Raw genomic sequence first — 19506 nt, forward strand, 5'->3', positions numbered from 1 at the left:
ATAATTAAAGTTGATAAAATTGATTAAAATATCCTATCTAAATATTGTTATTGAATATATTTTTTTAATAAATTAATCTAAAATTTATAAAACTCTTTTATGTATATATTTCTTTCGTAATATAAAAGAGAAAGAAATGAAAGCAGTTATTTGTTTAAAAATAATTATTTGTTTTTTCTTTTTTTTTATCATTTTTTATTGATATATAAAAATATATACAGCACGTAACAATAAAAACAGCTCACTGAATTTCAACCAAAAAATAAATATAGGGCTTAATTAATCTCTTTACTGTAATAAAAAAATATTATATTTAATATTTTTTTTTAAATAAATTATTAAAATATAATTCTGAATGAATTAAACAAATAAAAATATTATTTTTTATTAATTTTTATTTTTAAGTGATTTCAATTTATTAGAGTACATGTCATAATATAGTATAATTTTATCTTAATCAGGAAATAATATTTAAAATTATTTTAAAATAAAAGATAAGTTTATTGTTTATATAGAAATTACTATATTTGAAATTAATCCTAAAGAACTTTATTTAAACTTACAGTAAGAAAAGAAATAGTGTATTAATATTTATTTATTAATTATTAAATTAACTAACAATTGTATTAATTTAACCATATTATATGTCAAAAACTTAACATTAAGTGCAAAATTGTCATGACAGGGATATAAACTTTAAACCCAAACAATCATGCGCCAGCATGGCCAAGCAAAATATATTGGTGAAACCTGTGCATTAATCTTTATGTCTCAGCTTCTCCATCATCTTAATAATTTATAAATTAACTTTAAATGTAACATTTTTTACATGCATCAAACTTGTATTAAAGAAAAAAATTTAAACATGAAGTTATAAAATTCATATATTTTATGATTTTATTAAAAAATATAAATATCTCTAAATATAATATATTAGTAATATTAAATATATATATTTTTAGCTTTTTCATAATGTATTGTTTATACACATTACAAAAATAATATAGTTTATAGTTATCAACCCTAGACATGTATAATGTGAAGATTTTGGCATATGTGCGAAACCTATCTTGACAAGGAGTAAATGCCTACTACTACTATGATGTAGCTAGAAACAATGGTGTCCATTTCAAATAGATCATTAGCGTGTTGTAGTATATATATCCAAACAAAACAAATGGAAGGTTTTATAAGGTCGATCACGTTTCAATAAATTTGGGTGGTCCATTATACACAAGACCTGAAACACCTTCTGCAGCCACAACAGCAGCTGACAAAGCATGTGGCAGTACAACGAACCCATCCCAGCTTGATCTACTCCTTAGACGAAGCAATAGAGTCAGAAGCTAAGGTAACATGGAAAATTTGAAATTTCAAGACACCTCAACTTTTCAAATAAACAGTGCATGAAAGAGGAGATGAATGCGGACAAATTAATTAGCCAATTGATTGCTTCCTAATTAATCATCATTATAATTGAGACATACCCCGTGTTAAAAGTTGTATGATAAAGTTGGATACAAGAAATCTCCTTCTGTGTTGAGTCAAAGGTCAAGCATTCAATCACTTTAGCTAAGTCTTCACATTTAAAAAAAAGTCAATCATCAAAAGAAATGATTTCGTTTAAAGATTTACAGTATTGCATGTAATGATAAATTATAAAATTTAATATGTTTCCATTACCTGCATCTTCTTAAAAAGAACCATACATTTTGAGGAATGGATCCTCTCACATCACACCTACACTGTTGAAATAACTAAATTGTTTATTGAAAAAATTTATTAATTATCAAAGGTCAGATTTTAAGACTGTATCATGTCAAGTTTCTTCTACAACTGAGAAAATCATGATCTGATATTTTGGTATGAACCAAATTGAAGGGACTGTACTGTAGTACACTATATTTTTGATAATCTAGCTACTTAGCTAGCAGTATTGCCCCCACATAATTCGACATGACATTGGTTTGGCGTACCGACCAGAGGAGGCGACGCGTACGGTGGAGAAATGCTTGTAAATTGTAACATGTAATTTAATACTCTCATTTAATATTTTCCATTTATTAGGGATATTTTTACGTGTGCACCTCGCTGTTAAACAGTATACTCTGATTACAAACGAAATTTACATGACATTTCAATCAATAACAAAGAGGTAACTTATAAAATACTCTAGTGGCAAAATGTAGAAAGTTGGACATGTGTCTATATAGGAGTTTGTGAACTCCAAAAATGGAAAACTCAAATATGAGTTAGTCCAATCAAATAACTTAATCAATAGTTGATTTTGAGGATGGGTGATGGAAGCAAGCTTATGATGAAAATAACATACATAATGAGGTGAATGAAAAGTAGCTAATTAAACAAACAGTGTCAAATTAAGAGGGTTAACAATAGCATTAGTTTGATGTCCTAGGGTTGCCGTTGCAACCCAATGATCCCATAATTCTCGGATAAGGATGACATATAGCCAAGTGGAATAGTCCGAGAAAACAACTAGATTTCATCGATCATTATTTTAGCAAGAAAACAAACTACGAATTTCCATGATCAATGTTTTTGTCAAACAGATTTCTAATCATTATAAAAAAAAAGGGTTTGTTGACTTAATTAGAATGTGGTTAACAGCTAGGTTTGAGGTAAGTATCTGGTTGTACATACATATATACATATCAATTCTATAATACTTTATAGAACATAACAACGAGACACACTCACAAAACATAACAAACCCAATTCAAATACCAACATTTTCTCCTCTCTTTTTTTTTTGAATGACTCAAAATCTTTATAATTTTAAAAAAAATTCATTTTTGGAAATGAGATTCCGTAGTCGAGTTTGAGTTTGTTTGAGCAACCATACGAGTGATTTATAGGATTTTTTAATAGGGTGATTTTGAATTCAAATGAATCTATGTTTGTGGTACATTTTAACTCTATTGTCTATACATTTCTGTGGTTAGGTTTCAATTTGTACACTTGATTTGCCTTTACCTATAAGACCGAGTAAAAGAAAGTACATTGTATGGTTTCCAGCATGGTCCAGCTAACATGAAGTGGAAATACTTTGAACTCCCCTCAGACTATGTTATCCTGATACACATTAGGTTTATTTCCCTAGTTACAAGTTTTTGGTTCATAAAACTTCGAACAATGTAGTTAGGAAACAAATTCTCAGCTACAAAGCTTCAAAGTGTATGTTTGTACTGGTTCTACTAACATATTATTTAGCTATTTTCATCCATAAATTGTTTGAAACAATAAGCATGCGTTGCATCCATGTAATCATATTTTTTTATCTCTGATTCTACAGAGTTTCTCAATTATTAGATTTTTTAGCAAGATTATTACAGGTCTTGATATAATTATACGACGTTCTCTTAACCATATTATCATACCTCACTTAATTACAATAAAAGATTTTAAATAACTATAGTGAACCAAATATTTTCTTAGACGCTGCATGTAAAAAAAAACTTATGCATTCCATCTCCTTGAAAGTTCTTACTAATTTGTATACTAATTTGTATCTATTTCTATAAGTTTATAAAGATATTATATAACTAACTCGTTATTTTCTTAACTAATAAAAGTTTCACTAATTTTCTCAGCAGTGCACAATAAATTGGAGTAAATTACTCCAACTAAATAACATGTCGACTCATATTGGCCTAGTGGGAATTCATTGTCCAGTAGGTGATATAATAATAGGTTAGAGTTCATCTAACAAGTGACTTCTATTTCTCAGCATGAATTCAAGGTGTCAAAATGGACAACCATTTGAGGTAACTCGAATAACCTAATAGTAATATACACTGCGTTGGCCTATTTTGCATTTTGAACTTCTCATGTGGACCACACCCATCATGATAAATAATTGTCAAGAATTTCATCAATTTATAAAAATATTAGATAAAATATATTAATGTAGGAACATGGTAATTGTAGACTATTTTGACTCGGATAAAAGCTGGATTGGGCTATAATATATTGTTGGCCCATGGCTAATCCCAAAATAGAGCTCCAGCACGCTTGTTGGGCCGTTGGACCTGTTTGTTGTTTCCGAGCTTCTTGGGGCAACATTCTTTTTTTTTCTTTTCACACTCTTCTTCTTCTACTACTACTATTATTATTATTATTATTATTTATTTATTTTAAAACATTCCTTTTTTTTATCACAAAACAATACATATTGATTGATTTTTCATTATTTTCAAATTTAGTCTGAAAGTTTGTGCTTCTCAAAAATTATGGAAACATACATAAAAATGGTTAATTCTAGAGGTCTAAAATTCTAATTTTAGAAGTTTGTTTTCATAAATAGTTCAAAGTTATAAAAATATTTTTTGAAAGTATAAAAAATTAATTTTAAAGTGTAAATTTTTAATTTTAATTTTAAAATATAAAATTTTATTTTTAGAAACTTATTTTTAAAAATAGATAATAATTCTAAAAATTAATTTTTAAAAGTGTATACTATTTATTTTGGAATTTTAAAAAAAAAAATAGCTAATAGTTCTGAAAATTATTTTCCAAATGTGTATAATCTTAATTTCAGAAATGTAGAATATTAATTTTAAAAATATATTTTTAAAGATTAATTTTCATATGTATGGAAACCTAAATTTAAAAAATAAAATTTCAAAAGTGTAAAATTTTTATTTTTTAAATTTATTTAAAACATATTAATAAATTTGGAAAATAATTATTGAAAGTGTTGAAAAGCTAATCTTACAAATTAACTTGTAAATGTCTAAAGTATTTTATTTTAGAAACTTATTTTTGAAATAGTAAGCATTCACAAGTCGATGAAAATATTTTTTTAATAATGAATCAAACTTTCTATGATACAATAAATGTATCTAAAAAAATATGAATATGTTTAAGTCAATTAAAAAAGTTAATGAAAATTAATCTATCTTATAAAGAAAGCCTTAAAAATTATCTAATAATTTATATTTCCTTATAATTTAGGGGAAATGATAATTATGAATGGAGAGGAACATGAAATTGAATAAAAGTTGTTCCCGCCAACAGAGGTAAGTAAGCGCTCTTGTGTTTCATGTAATGGCGCCTAAACGGTACCAAATATATTTCTTCCCCTTTTCGGATTCAAATCCCTAATTCCCATTCTCAATGCAAATGAACACTCCAAAATCGCGATCACTCTTCACTCACATCAACTCGAGAGAGCTCAATGCTTTCCCAGGTTCTCTCTCTCTCTCTCTGTAAAGCTCAACTTCTCAGTAAACGACATCGTCGTTTTCTCACTGTGTTTCTCTTTGCAGTTCGCAAACGACCTCGCATGGATGGATTCGTCTCTGGCTTCAACGAGATCGGAGCCGTTGCCGTTCAACACAATGCCGAAGACACCATTCCCCTTTCTCTCTCCTTCTGTAAGGTACTCGCTACTAAACCCCATTCTCAACCTTCATTTTTTCACAATTTCTCTATTTATTTATTTGATTTTTTTTATCAATGTTCTCGCAGACCTCAAAATTTTCAAACATCCTCGCTTTATCCGATGAGGATGGATATGTGAGCTTGTTCGATACTCGACGTCACTTCCCCGTTACTGCAACCTTTGAACAAAACGCAGGTCTTTTTCTTTTATTGTGTTTCGTTGTTTGTTTGTTTATTTTGATTTTTAATGTGTAATAAATATGGAGGTCACGGAATTTTGTTGAATCTCAGAGGAAGCGAAGATATGCGAGTGGGTTTCGCATCTTAATGCTGTTTTTGATGTCTGTTGGATTAAGGTTAGCCACTGTTTTGCATTCATAACACGTTCACTTTGAGTGTGTGTCAAATATGAGTGGATTGAGTTATTTGTTTTCTAGTGTCTCAAATATGGTTTACATTTCTTTGCAGGATGATACCCAGATTCTCACTGCCTCTGGTGATCAAACGGTGAGTCATCATGTTATTGTTATCAGTTGTATTCTCGCTTCACAAGCTATTTGCTAGATTTAAGTAGTAGTTGATTGTTGGCATAATATTTTACAGAGCTTCCAATAGATACCGATTTCATCATCTTTGTAATTGGATATATAGTGTCTTGTAAGTAGTTTTCCTTCAAGCTAATTTTGTTTTGAACGCTCTTATGGTGCACCTTATAGATGAAGGTATGGGATGTTCAAGAAAAGAGATGTCTTGGAGTGTTGACGGGGCACACGGGAAGTGTGAAATCTGTGTGTTCTCATCCAACTAATGCTGGTAATTATATTTAACTTTATCCGCATCTATGTTTGTACACAACTCTTGATTTTCTGAATCTGCAAAGTGATGTATTAGCTATTAATATTCATTTTAACTCTAAAATTTTTCAGATATTATTGTCTCTGGTTCAAGAGACGGATCCTTTCGTCTTTGGGACTTGAGATGCAAGTCCACATCTAGGAGTACTTGCTTCTATAGTTCAATGGCTGTCGTCAATGGAGCACATCTTTCATCTCAAGCAAAACGAGTTAGGAGGGGAAAGGTTAGTTTCTGATGGTTTATTGTTCCTTCACATTTTGGAAAACTTACTTTTCTAATAACTTTTCTTACTTGGCAGGCTGCTTCAATGAGCATTACATCTGTTCTTTGTCTCAAGGACCAAGTTTCCATAGCCACTGCAGGGGCAGTGGATAGGTTAGTTTGAAAAATTACCCATCAAAATAAAGATTAGATTTTCTGAAGCATTTAGTTGAATTAATTGATCTTACTAAGCAATTGCTTTATTTATTTTAGTGTGTTGAAGTTTTGGGATACCAGAAATTTGAGAAGTATTGTCACGCAGACATGTCCATGTCCTCAGTCAACTGAAAAGGTTAGTTGGAACTGTGCTTTAAAGTGATGATATGTTTTCTTTATATACAGTTAAGAAGTTGTCAAGGGAATAGGATAAATTGGACCATGATTTCTAAGTTTAGTAAGAGGTTATATACATGATTATGGTCTCAATTATCAAAATCATAATCACCATATCACTCAAAATGTATGTAGAAGTGGTAGAAAATGCCATTAGGATGTCCGGACAGTGTCAATTTTCTCACTCTTTTTTTGTGTTATATTGGAAAGCTTGAAATGATATGGCCCTGAGTCTCATGAATGCATTGTTCATTGTCATTTCAGCAAAGATTACATGGAATATCTAGCTTGTCCCAAGATGACAGTGGACTTTTTCTTTCAGCCTCCTGCATGGATAACCGGTATCATCCTTTGACAGATAAATATTTTATTCTCGTGAAGCAAACCGTGAATTTAATGTACAACAAAACATTAAGTATTCCGTTTCTTCCCTTTTGCAGAGTTTATCTATATAACATCCTTCAACTTGAAAAGGGGCCATTGAGATCTTTTTCTGGATGTCGAATAGAATCATTTTTTGTAAAGGTAAGAATCACACTTGTATCTTGGAATTTTCTGCATTCAGTTTCTGTCACTACTGACTCTTTTTGTCTAATGTCTGTAATTCCAGTCTGCAATTAGCCCTGATGCATCACACATAGTGAGTGGTTCTAGTGATGGAAATGCCTATGTTTGGCAGGTAATGTTTCTTACTCAAATGAGCTACTGTAAGTTTGATACTTAAGATGCAGCTGTGATCAAATTTCACGTATCTTTCAAAATTCAGGTTGACAAGCCTTTGGAAGAACCTACTATTTTGAAAAGTCATGACGGTGAAGTTACAGCAGTTGACTGGTAAATGGGCAATCTAGCGTGGTTCTAGTTCTCTTTTAACATGTGTTTCTAATCTTGTTTATTTGACAGGTGTTGCTCTGAGGTTGGCAAATTAGCAACGTCTTCTGATGATTTTACAGTAAGCAAAAAGCTGTTTTCTATTATTTGCCTTGAAATCGTAGTTGAAACCAGATAGTGCATATTATTTGCGATGTCTTTTAGTTTAGTATTGTCTATAACCCATTTTTCTAATGGTGCCTCAAATCGTTTCCTTCTGCTTTGTAACTTCTCCCAATGTTATTTTTAGGTTCGGATATGGAACAAAAACAGTTATATCTCCAAAGCAAAGTCTGCTTCTGCCATTCGAAGAAGGGTAATGGCAATGCCTAGTATAGAGTGCAAAATGCTTTTAAATAATGAAGAAATGTGCCCCAAGTCAAGTAACAATACTTTTTTGTCCAATGAAGCCCCGCAATGCTCAATTAAGCCAGCCAGTCCAATCACACCACTTAAAATAAATGTATCAGAAGACCATACGAACCAACTTTCATCCGGCTTAGATCTAACTGCACCGTCCGAAAAAACTCCAGAATCTGCTTGGAAGAGCCCCTCATCTGTATTGAACCCTCCATCCTCCCTAAAACGAACTATCCGGGACTACTTTTTAGCATCCTCATGAATCTTAGAGACTTACTAAACCGACAAGATTTTGTTGTCAAGTAGCAATTTTTGCACATAATCCTCCTGTTTTCAGGTCGCATGAGTGGCTTGGAATTTCTTCTACTTGGGTAAGGTTCTTTTTCTTAGGTTTTAAACAACTTTTGTCTGTAATTTTAAACTTGTGGTAAGACATTTGTTGTCGTTTCTGCAGGTTATTTGAAATGTAAAGGGCATAGATTGTCGTTCGTTATAGCAACAATATTTTAACTCCCAAATTCGGATAAAGCTGGGGAGGGCATGCAAGCAAAAAACATAAAAAGCTGGACAAATGTTTGCTTCAGCTGTTTTGCTAGAAAAAACGTGGTGTGTGCTGTATTTGCTTCATGTGATTGTGCATATAAATTCTGATTGTCAGGTTTTGAGAAATACAATTAAGATAAAAGGCGATGCCCACTCAAATACAATTTATAATGTGAATTAGTGAACTGTATGAATGGAAAAACATGACACGGTATAAGGAGCTTAACTTGTGCCTTTAGCTTAGTAAGATAACTTAATCCTTGTAGGTGCAGTATACAGTGATGAAAGCACTGATTCGTAAACATAGTTTTGGTTGCCAATGTTGGCAGTGATATTTCATGAATAGATATATTTTTCTTCATAAACAAAGGTCAAATTGCTCAAATGGGTCAGAGCAACACCTAATCTATCTAAAGGGTGGATGTATGGGGTCATTAGGAGCTTGTTTGTGGCATACGAAAATCATGAAAACCGCACTAAGTTTGATCAGAGTATCGTTTCAATTAAAAGCTTCACTAGCACATGAACTGCCGCTGACAATCCAATGGCAATGTTATATCATCTGATTAAATGTGAGAAATATTAAGAGATGTCCGCAGTGGCTTTCTAATGATTACAATGCGTTATAGCCTTTAAACAAGCCATAGTAACTCTACCCAATGATAAAAGTGATCCTCGCTGTTTAAGATGAGGAACGGTGAAAAATTAGACGAGCATGAAATATATAAAGATATTAACTAATTGGTACACTAACTCTTCATTTTTACCATTCATTCTCCCACTTTTCGGGAAACAGTACAATTATTAAGGTATACGAGTCTTTCCTACTTTGAGTGCAGTACTTTCATTTTTATTTAAATAAAAATATAAAAAATAACAAAAGTTTTGTAAATTTTGTTTAAGTGAATTTAGAATTGGTGAAGGGAATGGGAGAGAGTGGGTAGGTATGGGAGTTGGGTTGAAGAGAGGAAGAGGAGAGTTGGATAAGAGGAAAAGAGGTTGGGACAGGGAGCATAAGAGTAGAGAATGGAGACATAAAATTTACTTAAGCTAATTTTGTGTTTTTTTTTTTTGTTATTTTTTATATTTTTGTCTTTTAAAAAAATTGAATTGAAAACTTATTTGTACCACAATAGAAAAGAATTTGAATTCGTTATATACATTTTTTTGGTCACACTGTAATATACCTTTATCTAAATGATAAACGAGATTTTTTATCATACATTTGTAAAATTACAATTTAAAGGTTAAAGTAAAATTTGATGAAGAGATGATTATTTTCCCTAAAAACATAACATGAGAACATAAATATATTTAGTTTTAGAAAAATGTTAATGTAAATCTTTAAGATTAATTTTAAGCAATTAAAAGTGATAAATTTTTATTTTTTAAGTTTTTGGTCACAATTTATTTTTTTTCATTTGACCCTTCAGTTTTCATAAAATACTCTTTAATTACAAAAGTCTCTTCTGTTTTTTTTTATTTGGTTCTTCTAAATATTATAATTTTCTGTTTAATCCCTTAATTTAATAAATAAAATGAAAAGTTCATGCATTGTAGAATAATCAAATGACAAATTTATGATATTAGAGGCTAAATATAATTTTTTTATCTTAAAAAAAGCAAAAATCACAAAAGAACCACTAGTAAAAAATCTATATCGTAAAAGAATCATTTGAAAAAAAAAAACAGGATTAAATAAAAAAATCACAAATTTTTGAAGAACTAAAAGCTTAATTAAGTTGAAAAAAATGTTGTAATACTAAACTATAATCAATAATTTCGTTTTTATTAAAAACTTATAATTAATTGTTAATGCTTAAAATCAATTCAAAATTCTAATATTAATAACATTGTTAATTTTAAACCAGTGCCAATTTATTAACGGGAGAATGAAACAATCAAGATAACTTGAAGTGATTCTGGGACATATAAAAATAGTTGTAACAAAATCACTTGTTAAATGCAAGTCAGAATTCATCTTCACTATTAACTTTCATACAATAATTACATGGAAAAAATTTTAAATGTTACACCTTCAAAAACAGGATTCTCTCGAAGGCATGATACTTATTGGTCAGTATCTTGGATAACAAGATTCTGTCCAGTTCATGATACATCTTGTAAGTGTGTTGAATAATTACTATCATAATGACACCATAATATAACACATTACTGGTTAATGTACAACTCTTGCTTAACTATGGAGTAGCATCCAATAAAGTTGGTTGGTTCCACAACGAATTGTTCATGAAATGTACCCATCCGCTTGCTAGGAATATCAATTTCAAGATCCTTAAAGTTTGGCAAGCCCTCTACTTGAATGCCATCTCCACATATGAGGAACTGATTTCCAATTATAAAGGATCCTGATACCCTGATTGCAACTCTGTCTTCGCCGTCAGCCCGGCATTGAAGCCTCTCAACAACATGCACCAACTTTTCAGAAGGCCAGTCACCAACTAATGTAGTTCTAATACTTGATAGAGCTGTAAAGATATTACTTGGACCACAATGTTGTTCCCCAGAGAAACTACAAAATGTAAGAGATGATGTTAGTGAGTTTATAAAAAGTCCTCATCCATTCTACATATTCTAAACTGATTAACCATAATCTACTAAGTTTGACCAGGCCCTTAATATAATGCAACTTCCATAAATCAATAATATAAATTTATTTTTAGATACATACCAGAGCTAAATTAAGAACAAAAATAGCTGCCCATATGGCTGCAAGTATCTTTCAAGTGAGTTTTTATTTTCTACTTTTTTAGCATGTAAAAAGTGTAAACTGTTACAAATGACAAATTTTCTTGATGCAGACATAAAACATGCAAAACTGTACACACCTGAATATTGAGCTTTCGCTGTATAAGCTCTTTGTATGTTGCCACAAATCATCAGGTCCATCAAATAGCAAGTAATAATGTATTGTCAACATCTAGAGAGTAACAAAAATTATTGTAAGTACCAATTGAAATCTCTCTAAAACCTTGAAATTTTAATTTTTCTCATTGTGAAAAGAATGCTGGAACTAGTCATTTCATTTCGACAGAGTTTGATGGACGACTAAAAACATATAAAACCATTATGTAATGCCTAAAATAATTATTATAAGCTTTATCTCAGTCTCATTAAACCAACCTATGAAAAGTGAAGCTTCACAGCAAACAACATAATAAAATAATTGTGTTTTCTCAAATAATATAAAGTGGCAGCCACTTACATCTGCCAAGTCCTTCATTCTTTGTGTAGGATCAAAAACACTTCGAACAAATCCTGCTAAATCTACCTCGGCATTCTCATACTTTGTGATAAAGGGGTGCAAAAGCAGCTGCAGAAGGGAACACCAAATTATCAAGTTCAAACCATTATGTAATGAGGTATCTAACGACAAGATTGACTTTGTCAGTTGTATGTAGCGGTTGGAACCAATATGTTCCAGAGAAAACATGAAAACGATCAACTTTCTACCAGGAAAGAATGGAAATGATGAAAAGAAAGTAACCCAAAGGAAATAAATGCATGTACACCAAAATATTGGTGTTTTAAGTAGAGTGATAGACAAATCATTCGTCAGCCTGCCCTCATAAATAGCATACTACAGATGCTAGACACCATGCTCATATCATCATATTAAGGATTATCTCATTTCTCTCACCTGCTCTGCTGTTGGCCTGATATCTGGATCCTTCTGTAGGCAAGCATCAACAAAGGAGCAGAATTCAGGTGAAAACTTGTTTTTTGATGGTGATGGTGATGGGTCATCCAGGATCTGTCACAAAATTAAGTATAGTTATTTGCAAAGAGAAGAAGTACTAGTGTGCAATCAGATTACAGAAATGGAATAGCCATTCATGGGTATCCACTAATTTACCATGTACAGGAAAAGAACTTGGCATTTATAAATGCAAAATTGGAAGAAGTTATTTTGAGAAGTTTGGATGCTTTACAATACATATCATATGAATTATCTCAATTTTCTTAAATTTATGGCATTGTAAGAGTTCTAAATTAGATATTTTTTATGTTTTCTTGTTTGACAAGTGACATGAAAAAGACATGCAAAATAAAATGGTCAGCAAGGATGTTCTTCTCAAACAACATGCATATTCAAACAAACAAAAGGAAACAAATAATATCAATAAGCCACATTACCTGCAACATAAGATTTACAGGACCTTCATTAGCCGTGTATGGGAATTCCCCTGTCCCACACTCAAGAAGAGCAAGACCAAGGCTCCAAATATCAGCAGGATAAGAATAGTTTTCATTTCGAATTCTCTCAGGTGACATATATGTAACAGTTCCAACAAATGTAGCACACTGCAAAGTAGAAAGTTTTTATGAACACGAACTACTCAGAATGGTTGTAATAATGACAAAACAATAAAGTTTACATTTGCAAACAATTTTACAGAAGCAATAAGTGACAACAAACTAAGACTGATATAATTTACTAACCATTGCCACTGAATTCTCTAAGCCAGCACTAATGCCAAAATCAGTAATTTTTGGCTCCCCCTTGAGATTTACAAGTAGATTGGCAGGCTTTATGTCTCTGTGTACTAGATGTCTGACTCCATGCAGATAGCTTAGACCCTTCCAAAATATAAAAGGCCAAGTAGCATATTTTAGTGTTTTCTGAAATTAAGAATTCAAAATGAAAATATAAGTTTATTTTCCTTACATGTAGGAGTTTCTGAAACATGGATGATAGAATAGGCTCAGGTATCCTTCTATGCATTCGCAAGATATCTGCAAGTGATCCTCCATCCATGTACTCCAAAGCTATGCTTATCTGTCCAGAGTCTGGGGTGTAAAATGCCCCATGAAATTCTACAAGACCCTGATAACAAGGTGCTTCACATAATGTCCTTATCTCAGTAAGGAGCTGCTGCCTTTTCTCCTAATTGGCACAAAGAAGCGCAGCCATTAGGCAACATGTGATTATTTGGCCTTTTAAATTTTTGGGAATGTTGAAGGGGCACTAGAGTTTGATATCATTAATTATTGCCACATTGCTCTTTTATCCATTTAAAGGCAGACATTACCAACAAAAAATCACCCAATAAAGTGTCTAGAACCTCCAAATAAAAACAAGACAGATCAAAGAGTGCATTACCCACCATCAACCATATACCACATTTTAACACCCAGGTAACATCTCATGTGGTGGGTACTACAGTTCATGCTTTAGCATCAATCATAATTAGGACTATAAAGAATTAAAAGCAACATGAAAAGGCACAGTCCTATACCAAATAAGAATCAAATTAAAATTTTACACGATGAATTATGGCAAAATGCAACAAGAATTAAGGGCAGGGGGGAATACCTTCTCAAAGATGTTGATCTTCTTCAGTGCTAGAATTCTATGAGTTGGTATATGAATAGCTCTCTGCACAACACTACTGGCACCACTACCAATTGCTCCAAATATTCTCATCTCGTGGGAAGCACACCTATACGTTTTCTCACTGTGATCAGTTTCATCCACAGACCGAGAAGTGCACTTCTGCAACCCAAGCTCATTGATGTTGTAAACACCATATGATCTACTCAACAAGTTCACAGTTCCACCATCTGATAGCTTCTCAATTGAATAAACCAAAACACCCAAAAATTCAAAAACATCAATCATCTTAAACAAAACCATTCACACCCATTTCATCATTATCAAGTGTACTAGCATGTTTGAAACCGCATTTAAACACGCTTTAATAAAATCACGTTAACGTAGAACCTACAATTAGTAGCGTTGGAATAAACGTTTATCTATTACCAATCAAATTTGAATCCAAACATATACTACAATGCCTAAAAGCCCAAATTCACACTGAAGAGTAGGGAGAGAGAGAGAGAGGCTTACTGTGTAAGAATCACAAGGGTCCAAGGTTGAACTTGATGAAAACCCCTTGTCAGCATCAAACAAAGGTGCAAGCTTTTTTCGCAATTCCTCCAACCCAGACATTGTTACGAGTATTCACATAAAAAAATCGAATGTTGTCTCAAAAAGAAACGAACCCAATGTGCCTCTGTTCTTTTTCCGCTTATGAATCTAAGGCGAAAAACAAAAAGAAGAAAAGGGAACTCAATTTCAAGTTTGCACATGCAATTGAAGGTTTTTGCGCGTGTTATTAGGGTGAAAAGGAAAAGGGAAAAGAGAGTTCGTGAGATTCAAGGTAGTATTTCGGAGAATAGCAAAGCGATGTTGGCAAAGTCGTGGATTTCTGTCTCCAACACAAAATCGAATATTTGATATTGAAGGTCGTTAGTTATTCATATTATGAGTATTTTCTTTCTTTTATCTTTCTAATTCTAAATTTAAATGCATGTTTAATATACCATTTTCCACCACCAACCTGTAGTCGCTGATACAGTGTAATATAATAAGATAAAAATATAATAGATTTTAGTCTTATTTTATAAATGATATATATTAAAATAATAAATATAAATATATTATATTATAGTATATATTTATAATTTAGTCTTTTTAATAAAATAATATATAATAGAGTAAGATAGAATAAGTTTATAATTTTTTTTAATCATATTTTGTCGGTTAAATAAATATTACCGTATTTTCTTATTCAACGAACTTGTTCTAAATCTTTTACTTTGTTAATTTAAATTTTAGAATAACTAAAATCTGATGCTCTATAAAATATATAAATTTTTTTTATCCTTTCATTTTGAAAATATATTTGAAAAATGAAGGAAAAAGTTAAAATTGTCTATGAAAAGTATACACAAACATTATCTATATGTATATTTTGAATAGTTTTGTCAATCGAACGAGTCTTAATTTGTTTTAAAGACTAGTACAATAATTTTCAACTAATCCTTAAATAAAAATTTAAATTTTGGGATGTAACCTTTTTTTATAATTTTTAATATGTTATGAAACCTCTTATATGATCTATATACATATTCTTTTATTATGTCGTAAATAAATTTATCACTTAAGTTAAATTAATAAAAAAAATTAGTTTTTTTTTTTTTTTTTTGCCTTGAGGGTGCAAAGGCACATGTATTACTTTGTTTGGATCTTACATTTGGGCTAAGAGCTAAATTAGCCAACTTCATAAGAGAGGTTTGGAACTACTTGTGAGTTATCCATGACAATCTCTTTTTAAATCCCCCTTCCTCCTTTTTTGGAATTTTAATCCTAAAAATTCTTCCAAAAATTTATATTTAGAAGGGATTTATAATTTTTTTCAATTAAATTTTTTATTGAATATGTTAAAGTTGCTTTCAAAAAATAAATTCTGTAAATAATTTTAAATTATTTTTGAAATTTAATTTCGGAAGTAAAAAGAAAAAGTTATGAGTGGTGCAAATAAAAAAAAAATGGGGGATGTGAGAAAAATTGGCCCTTAGGTTATGATAGATTATAGGACTTTGTTTAGGTTTTTTTTTTAAGTGATTTATGATATTATTTGAAAAATAATCAGTAGTAATTAGGGAGATGAACCCTCCACAACAAGGCATATTGAAGCTTAACATTAATGCAAACTGTTCTAATGGTAGAAATTTTAAGGAATCATAGTGGGTATATCATCTTTATATATATATATATAAAATTCAAGACTTTAGTTATCTATATCGGTAGATTTCAATTTTTACATTCACCTCTAAAAGTATGTAGTAAAACATATTAAATATTTCTTAACTATCGCATATAAAGTAAAACCCATTATCATGTTGAAAGAGGAAAATTCCTAAGTCACTATAGAGTGCATGCTAAGAAGGTATTGGTTATGGAGCATTACAAATATTTTATTATTTTTTATTCAGTAAATAAATTTAATTTAAAACAGTGCAAGTGACACATTAATCCTTATAATTCACTTCAATTAGATCAAAGGCCCCTCACCCAATCCAAAAAGACCTAACTTTGTGATCACTTTCAAGAAATATTATGGATCCAAAGCATCATCTCTAAAAGCAACATACCATTTATACGTAACTAGATAAATCAAAGAACAATAACCCAAATTATGCACCAAGCCTATTTTACACAACCCCCCCTCCCCCTGATTTAATACCTGAAATAGACCACATATATCCTATTAAGTGATTCCAATTACTTTAACAAATTTAATATTAAATATTTTTTTTAATATAATAAATACTTCAGTCAATATAAACAGAAAATATTTTTATTTTCTTTATTAATAACTTAGGACTTGTTTAGGGTGTGAAAAATGTTTTAAGTGTTTTTTAAATATGATTTTAAAATAAAATATGTTCAACTAACAAAAATTTGAATTAATATTTAACTAAATTTCAAAACAGTTTTACCTCAATTTAAAAAAGTTTCATTTTAAAATTTAAGTTAAAAAAATTATTTAACTATTATTTCTCTTAAAAAGTATATAATTATCGTAATTATTAGTAGTATTCCACAATCCTCACAATAAAAATTATTTTTGTTTAATTATAATTTTTGTTATTATCACTATTATTTCCATAGTTACTATTATCATTATTACTACTGCTATTATTGCATTTATCAATATTATTGTTATAATTTCTGTTATTACCTTCTTTCTTTCCTTTTCTATTTTTTTTTTCACTGCTAACGAACTTAAATTTTAACAAATAATAGTTTATGTGATTTAAAATTAACATTTAATATCATAATTTAAGAGAAAAAAAATTAAAACACACAAAACTATAAAATTAACAACTGATTTTAATTAAAATAAAAACTGAAAACAGTACATAATAGACCTTACACAACAGGGCCTTTATTAGATAATATTTGTCAATTCTTCTATAGTAAAGCGAACCACAAAATCTTTGTTTGCAAAATCCTGACAAGCACGCATGCAGGAAGAATAATGAAAGAGGGTATTCCACACTGTTAAATATTATAGCTTTCGAGAATGATAATCGATAGTGGTGGACTTTACTTCACAGATAAATGGGCATTGATTATTTGATGAATCATATACTATTGATTGCTTATGACGAAGCTCTCCATTTCTTGATGCCCATTCATGGCATGGCGGCAAAAGATGAACAACCAAACATATATAGGAGATGGTGTATGATAGATTACAAAAGTAGATTCATGTATCTTATTTAAGGATCTAAAAAAGATGATCAAGAGTTTAATAATTTAAGCTTAAATTCAGCAATCATATTACACCGACACGCTTTAACTAACTTAGATATAACAATGACAATAGTAATTAATAAACAAAAGCATTAATTAAATGGTTGAGGGCTTAATCACAACATGGGTGCGAATTTAATAATATCGAAGAATAATGATTGTTATTTGAGTATGTTCAAGTGGTCAGCTCACAAATCCATGATCCAATTTCTAAAACCATATTTCTTCTCTCTGTGATTGGAGAACATTTCTACCTTTTTGGCCTTTCGGCAGTGTCAAGTCGTATTAATTACGGTCCCTTTCAAACCCCTCTAACAGGAAAGAATGAAAAAGGGGAGAAAGGATCAAAGAAAATTATTATGGATACTTTTTTTACGTCGTGTTATGGTTAAGCATATATTGTAATAAAGTACAACGCATATTATGATTATTATGGCACTTATAAGCACATCAAGCCACTCCTGTGCCTATAAGTTTCTTGGTTGGTTTTGCTAGTGAATAGTTTTCAAGAGTATGGAGCAGGTAGACATTGATTATTTGTTAAATTATGTATAATGATAATCTACCACCCTATTAAATTTGGACTATTAACTAAAGGTTGTGAAGTATTATTATTATTAGGGCTTGCGTACGTATAATATTATCAAATAATGGGTGAATTTACTTGCTTCAATGTCGGTAAAGTGATATATATCCTTTATAATTTTAGTATGGACTATATGCAAGGGAATAAAAAAGTAATGTATTCATATTTAATTTGATTCAATTTATTTTCTAAAAAAATATTATTATTTCTCTACGATTGATCTTATTCAAACATTAGTTAAATCTCCCTCTGCAAATTTCTGAAACATGAACTTTTTTTGTGAATGTATAATCTTAAATATGGTTTTTCTTGCATGTGAAGTAACCTTAAACATTTATCTCGAGTTTCATTTCAATATTACAGAGAATTTTAAGTGTCACTAATAAAATTGCAAATAAAATGTGAATGAAAAATTTTCACATAAAAAATAAAGAAAAGTGCTAAATTAGTGTCTTGAGAGTATGACATTGGTTTAAGAAATAAAAATAAAAATATTTTATTGAAAGACACAAAAATTTACTCACCATCATATTTTTTTAATACATTTTAACGTGTGATTTAATAAAAAAAGATTAATTAACTATCCTTAAATAAGAATATATAAACTTACTATAAATTTTAGGTTGAGACTTAGTGTTAAGTTTACAAATATAATTTCTTAGAAGTTTAAACTTTAAACTTTAACCTACTTATTGAGTTTTCATAACAACGGTATATATATATTGTTTCTTTTAATTTGTATACTAAAACATACTCAATAAGAATATATGTATGTTATGTATTTTTTATTAAAAATCATAAAATATTACATGATCAAATATAATAATAAATACTATAATTTTTAATCATTTTTTTTATTATGTATATATCCATAGATACCCATTAAAAAAAATCGACAATAGTAACAATAACAGAAGGGATTGTGATTTGGAATAAAACTCCCAAAGTCTATTCCAAGAATTTCAGTTCTGAACTCATACGAGAAAACATAAATTGGCTATCAGCAATATTGTTTATGATATTTGGCTACGTTGAGGAATCTGTTTGCTGATAGATGAAGTGATGAACAAGTGATAATCAATAATGAAAGCTAAACAGTCATTTTATTTTCTATGAGCTATCAATAATTGAGGACAACAGTATATAAACAATTTCAGAGTCGACA

At 30.2% G+C, this 19506-nt stretch overlaps 2 protein-coding genes across 2 annotated transcripts; one reads left to right on the forward strand and one right to left on the reverse strand.

Annotated features, from left to right (window-relative positions):
- The first annotated feature begins 5142 nt into the window (after positions 1-5142).
- Positions 5143-8344, forward strand: LOC113868112 (denticleless protein homolog). Its single transcript, XM_027503678.1, has 15 exons — positions 5143-5209; positions 5289-5401; positions 5491-5599; positions 5695-5759; positions 5872-5910; positions 6120-6216; positions 6330-6481; positions 6557-6633; positions 6733-6811; positions 7117-7193; positions 7293-7377; positions 7463-7531; positions 7619-7686; positions 7756-7804; positions 7973-8344. The coding sequence occupies exons 1-15, from the start codon at positions 5143-5145 to the stop codon at positions 8342-8344; spliced, it is 1518 nt and encodes a 505-aa protein (XP_027359479.1).
- A 2140-nt stretch (positions 8345-10484) lies between these two features.
- Positions 10485-14908, reverse strand: LOC113867694 (mitogen-activated protein kinase kinase 3). Its single transcript, XM_027503124.1, has 9 exons — positions 14498-14908; positions 13964-14218; positions 13316-13534; positions 13090-13227; positions 12784-12951; positions 12287-12400; positions 11852-11959; positions 11475-11566; positions 10485-11158 (listed from the first exon to the last, which is right to left on the reverse strand). The coding sequence occupies exons 1-9, from the start codon at positions 14597-14599 to the stop codon at positions 10798-10800; spliced, it is 1557 nt and encodes a 518-aa protein (XP_027358925.1). The 5' UTR covers positions 14600-14908; the 3' UTR covers positions 10485-10797.
- Positions 14909-19506: the final 4598 nt, after the last annotated feature.

Source organism: Abrus precatorius, unplaced genomic scaffold (genome assembly GCF_003935025.1).
Source record: "Abrus precatorius isolate BTA unplaced genomic scaffold, Abrus_2018 Scaffold5, whole genome shotgun sequence".
Lineage (NCBI taxonomy): Eukaryota > Viridiplantae > Streptophyta > Magnoliopsida > Fabales > Fabaceae > Abrus > Abrus precatorius.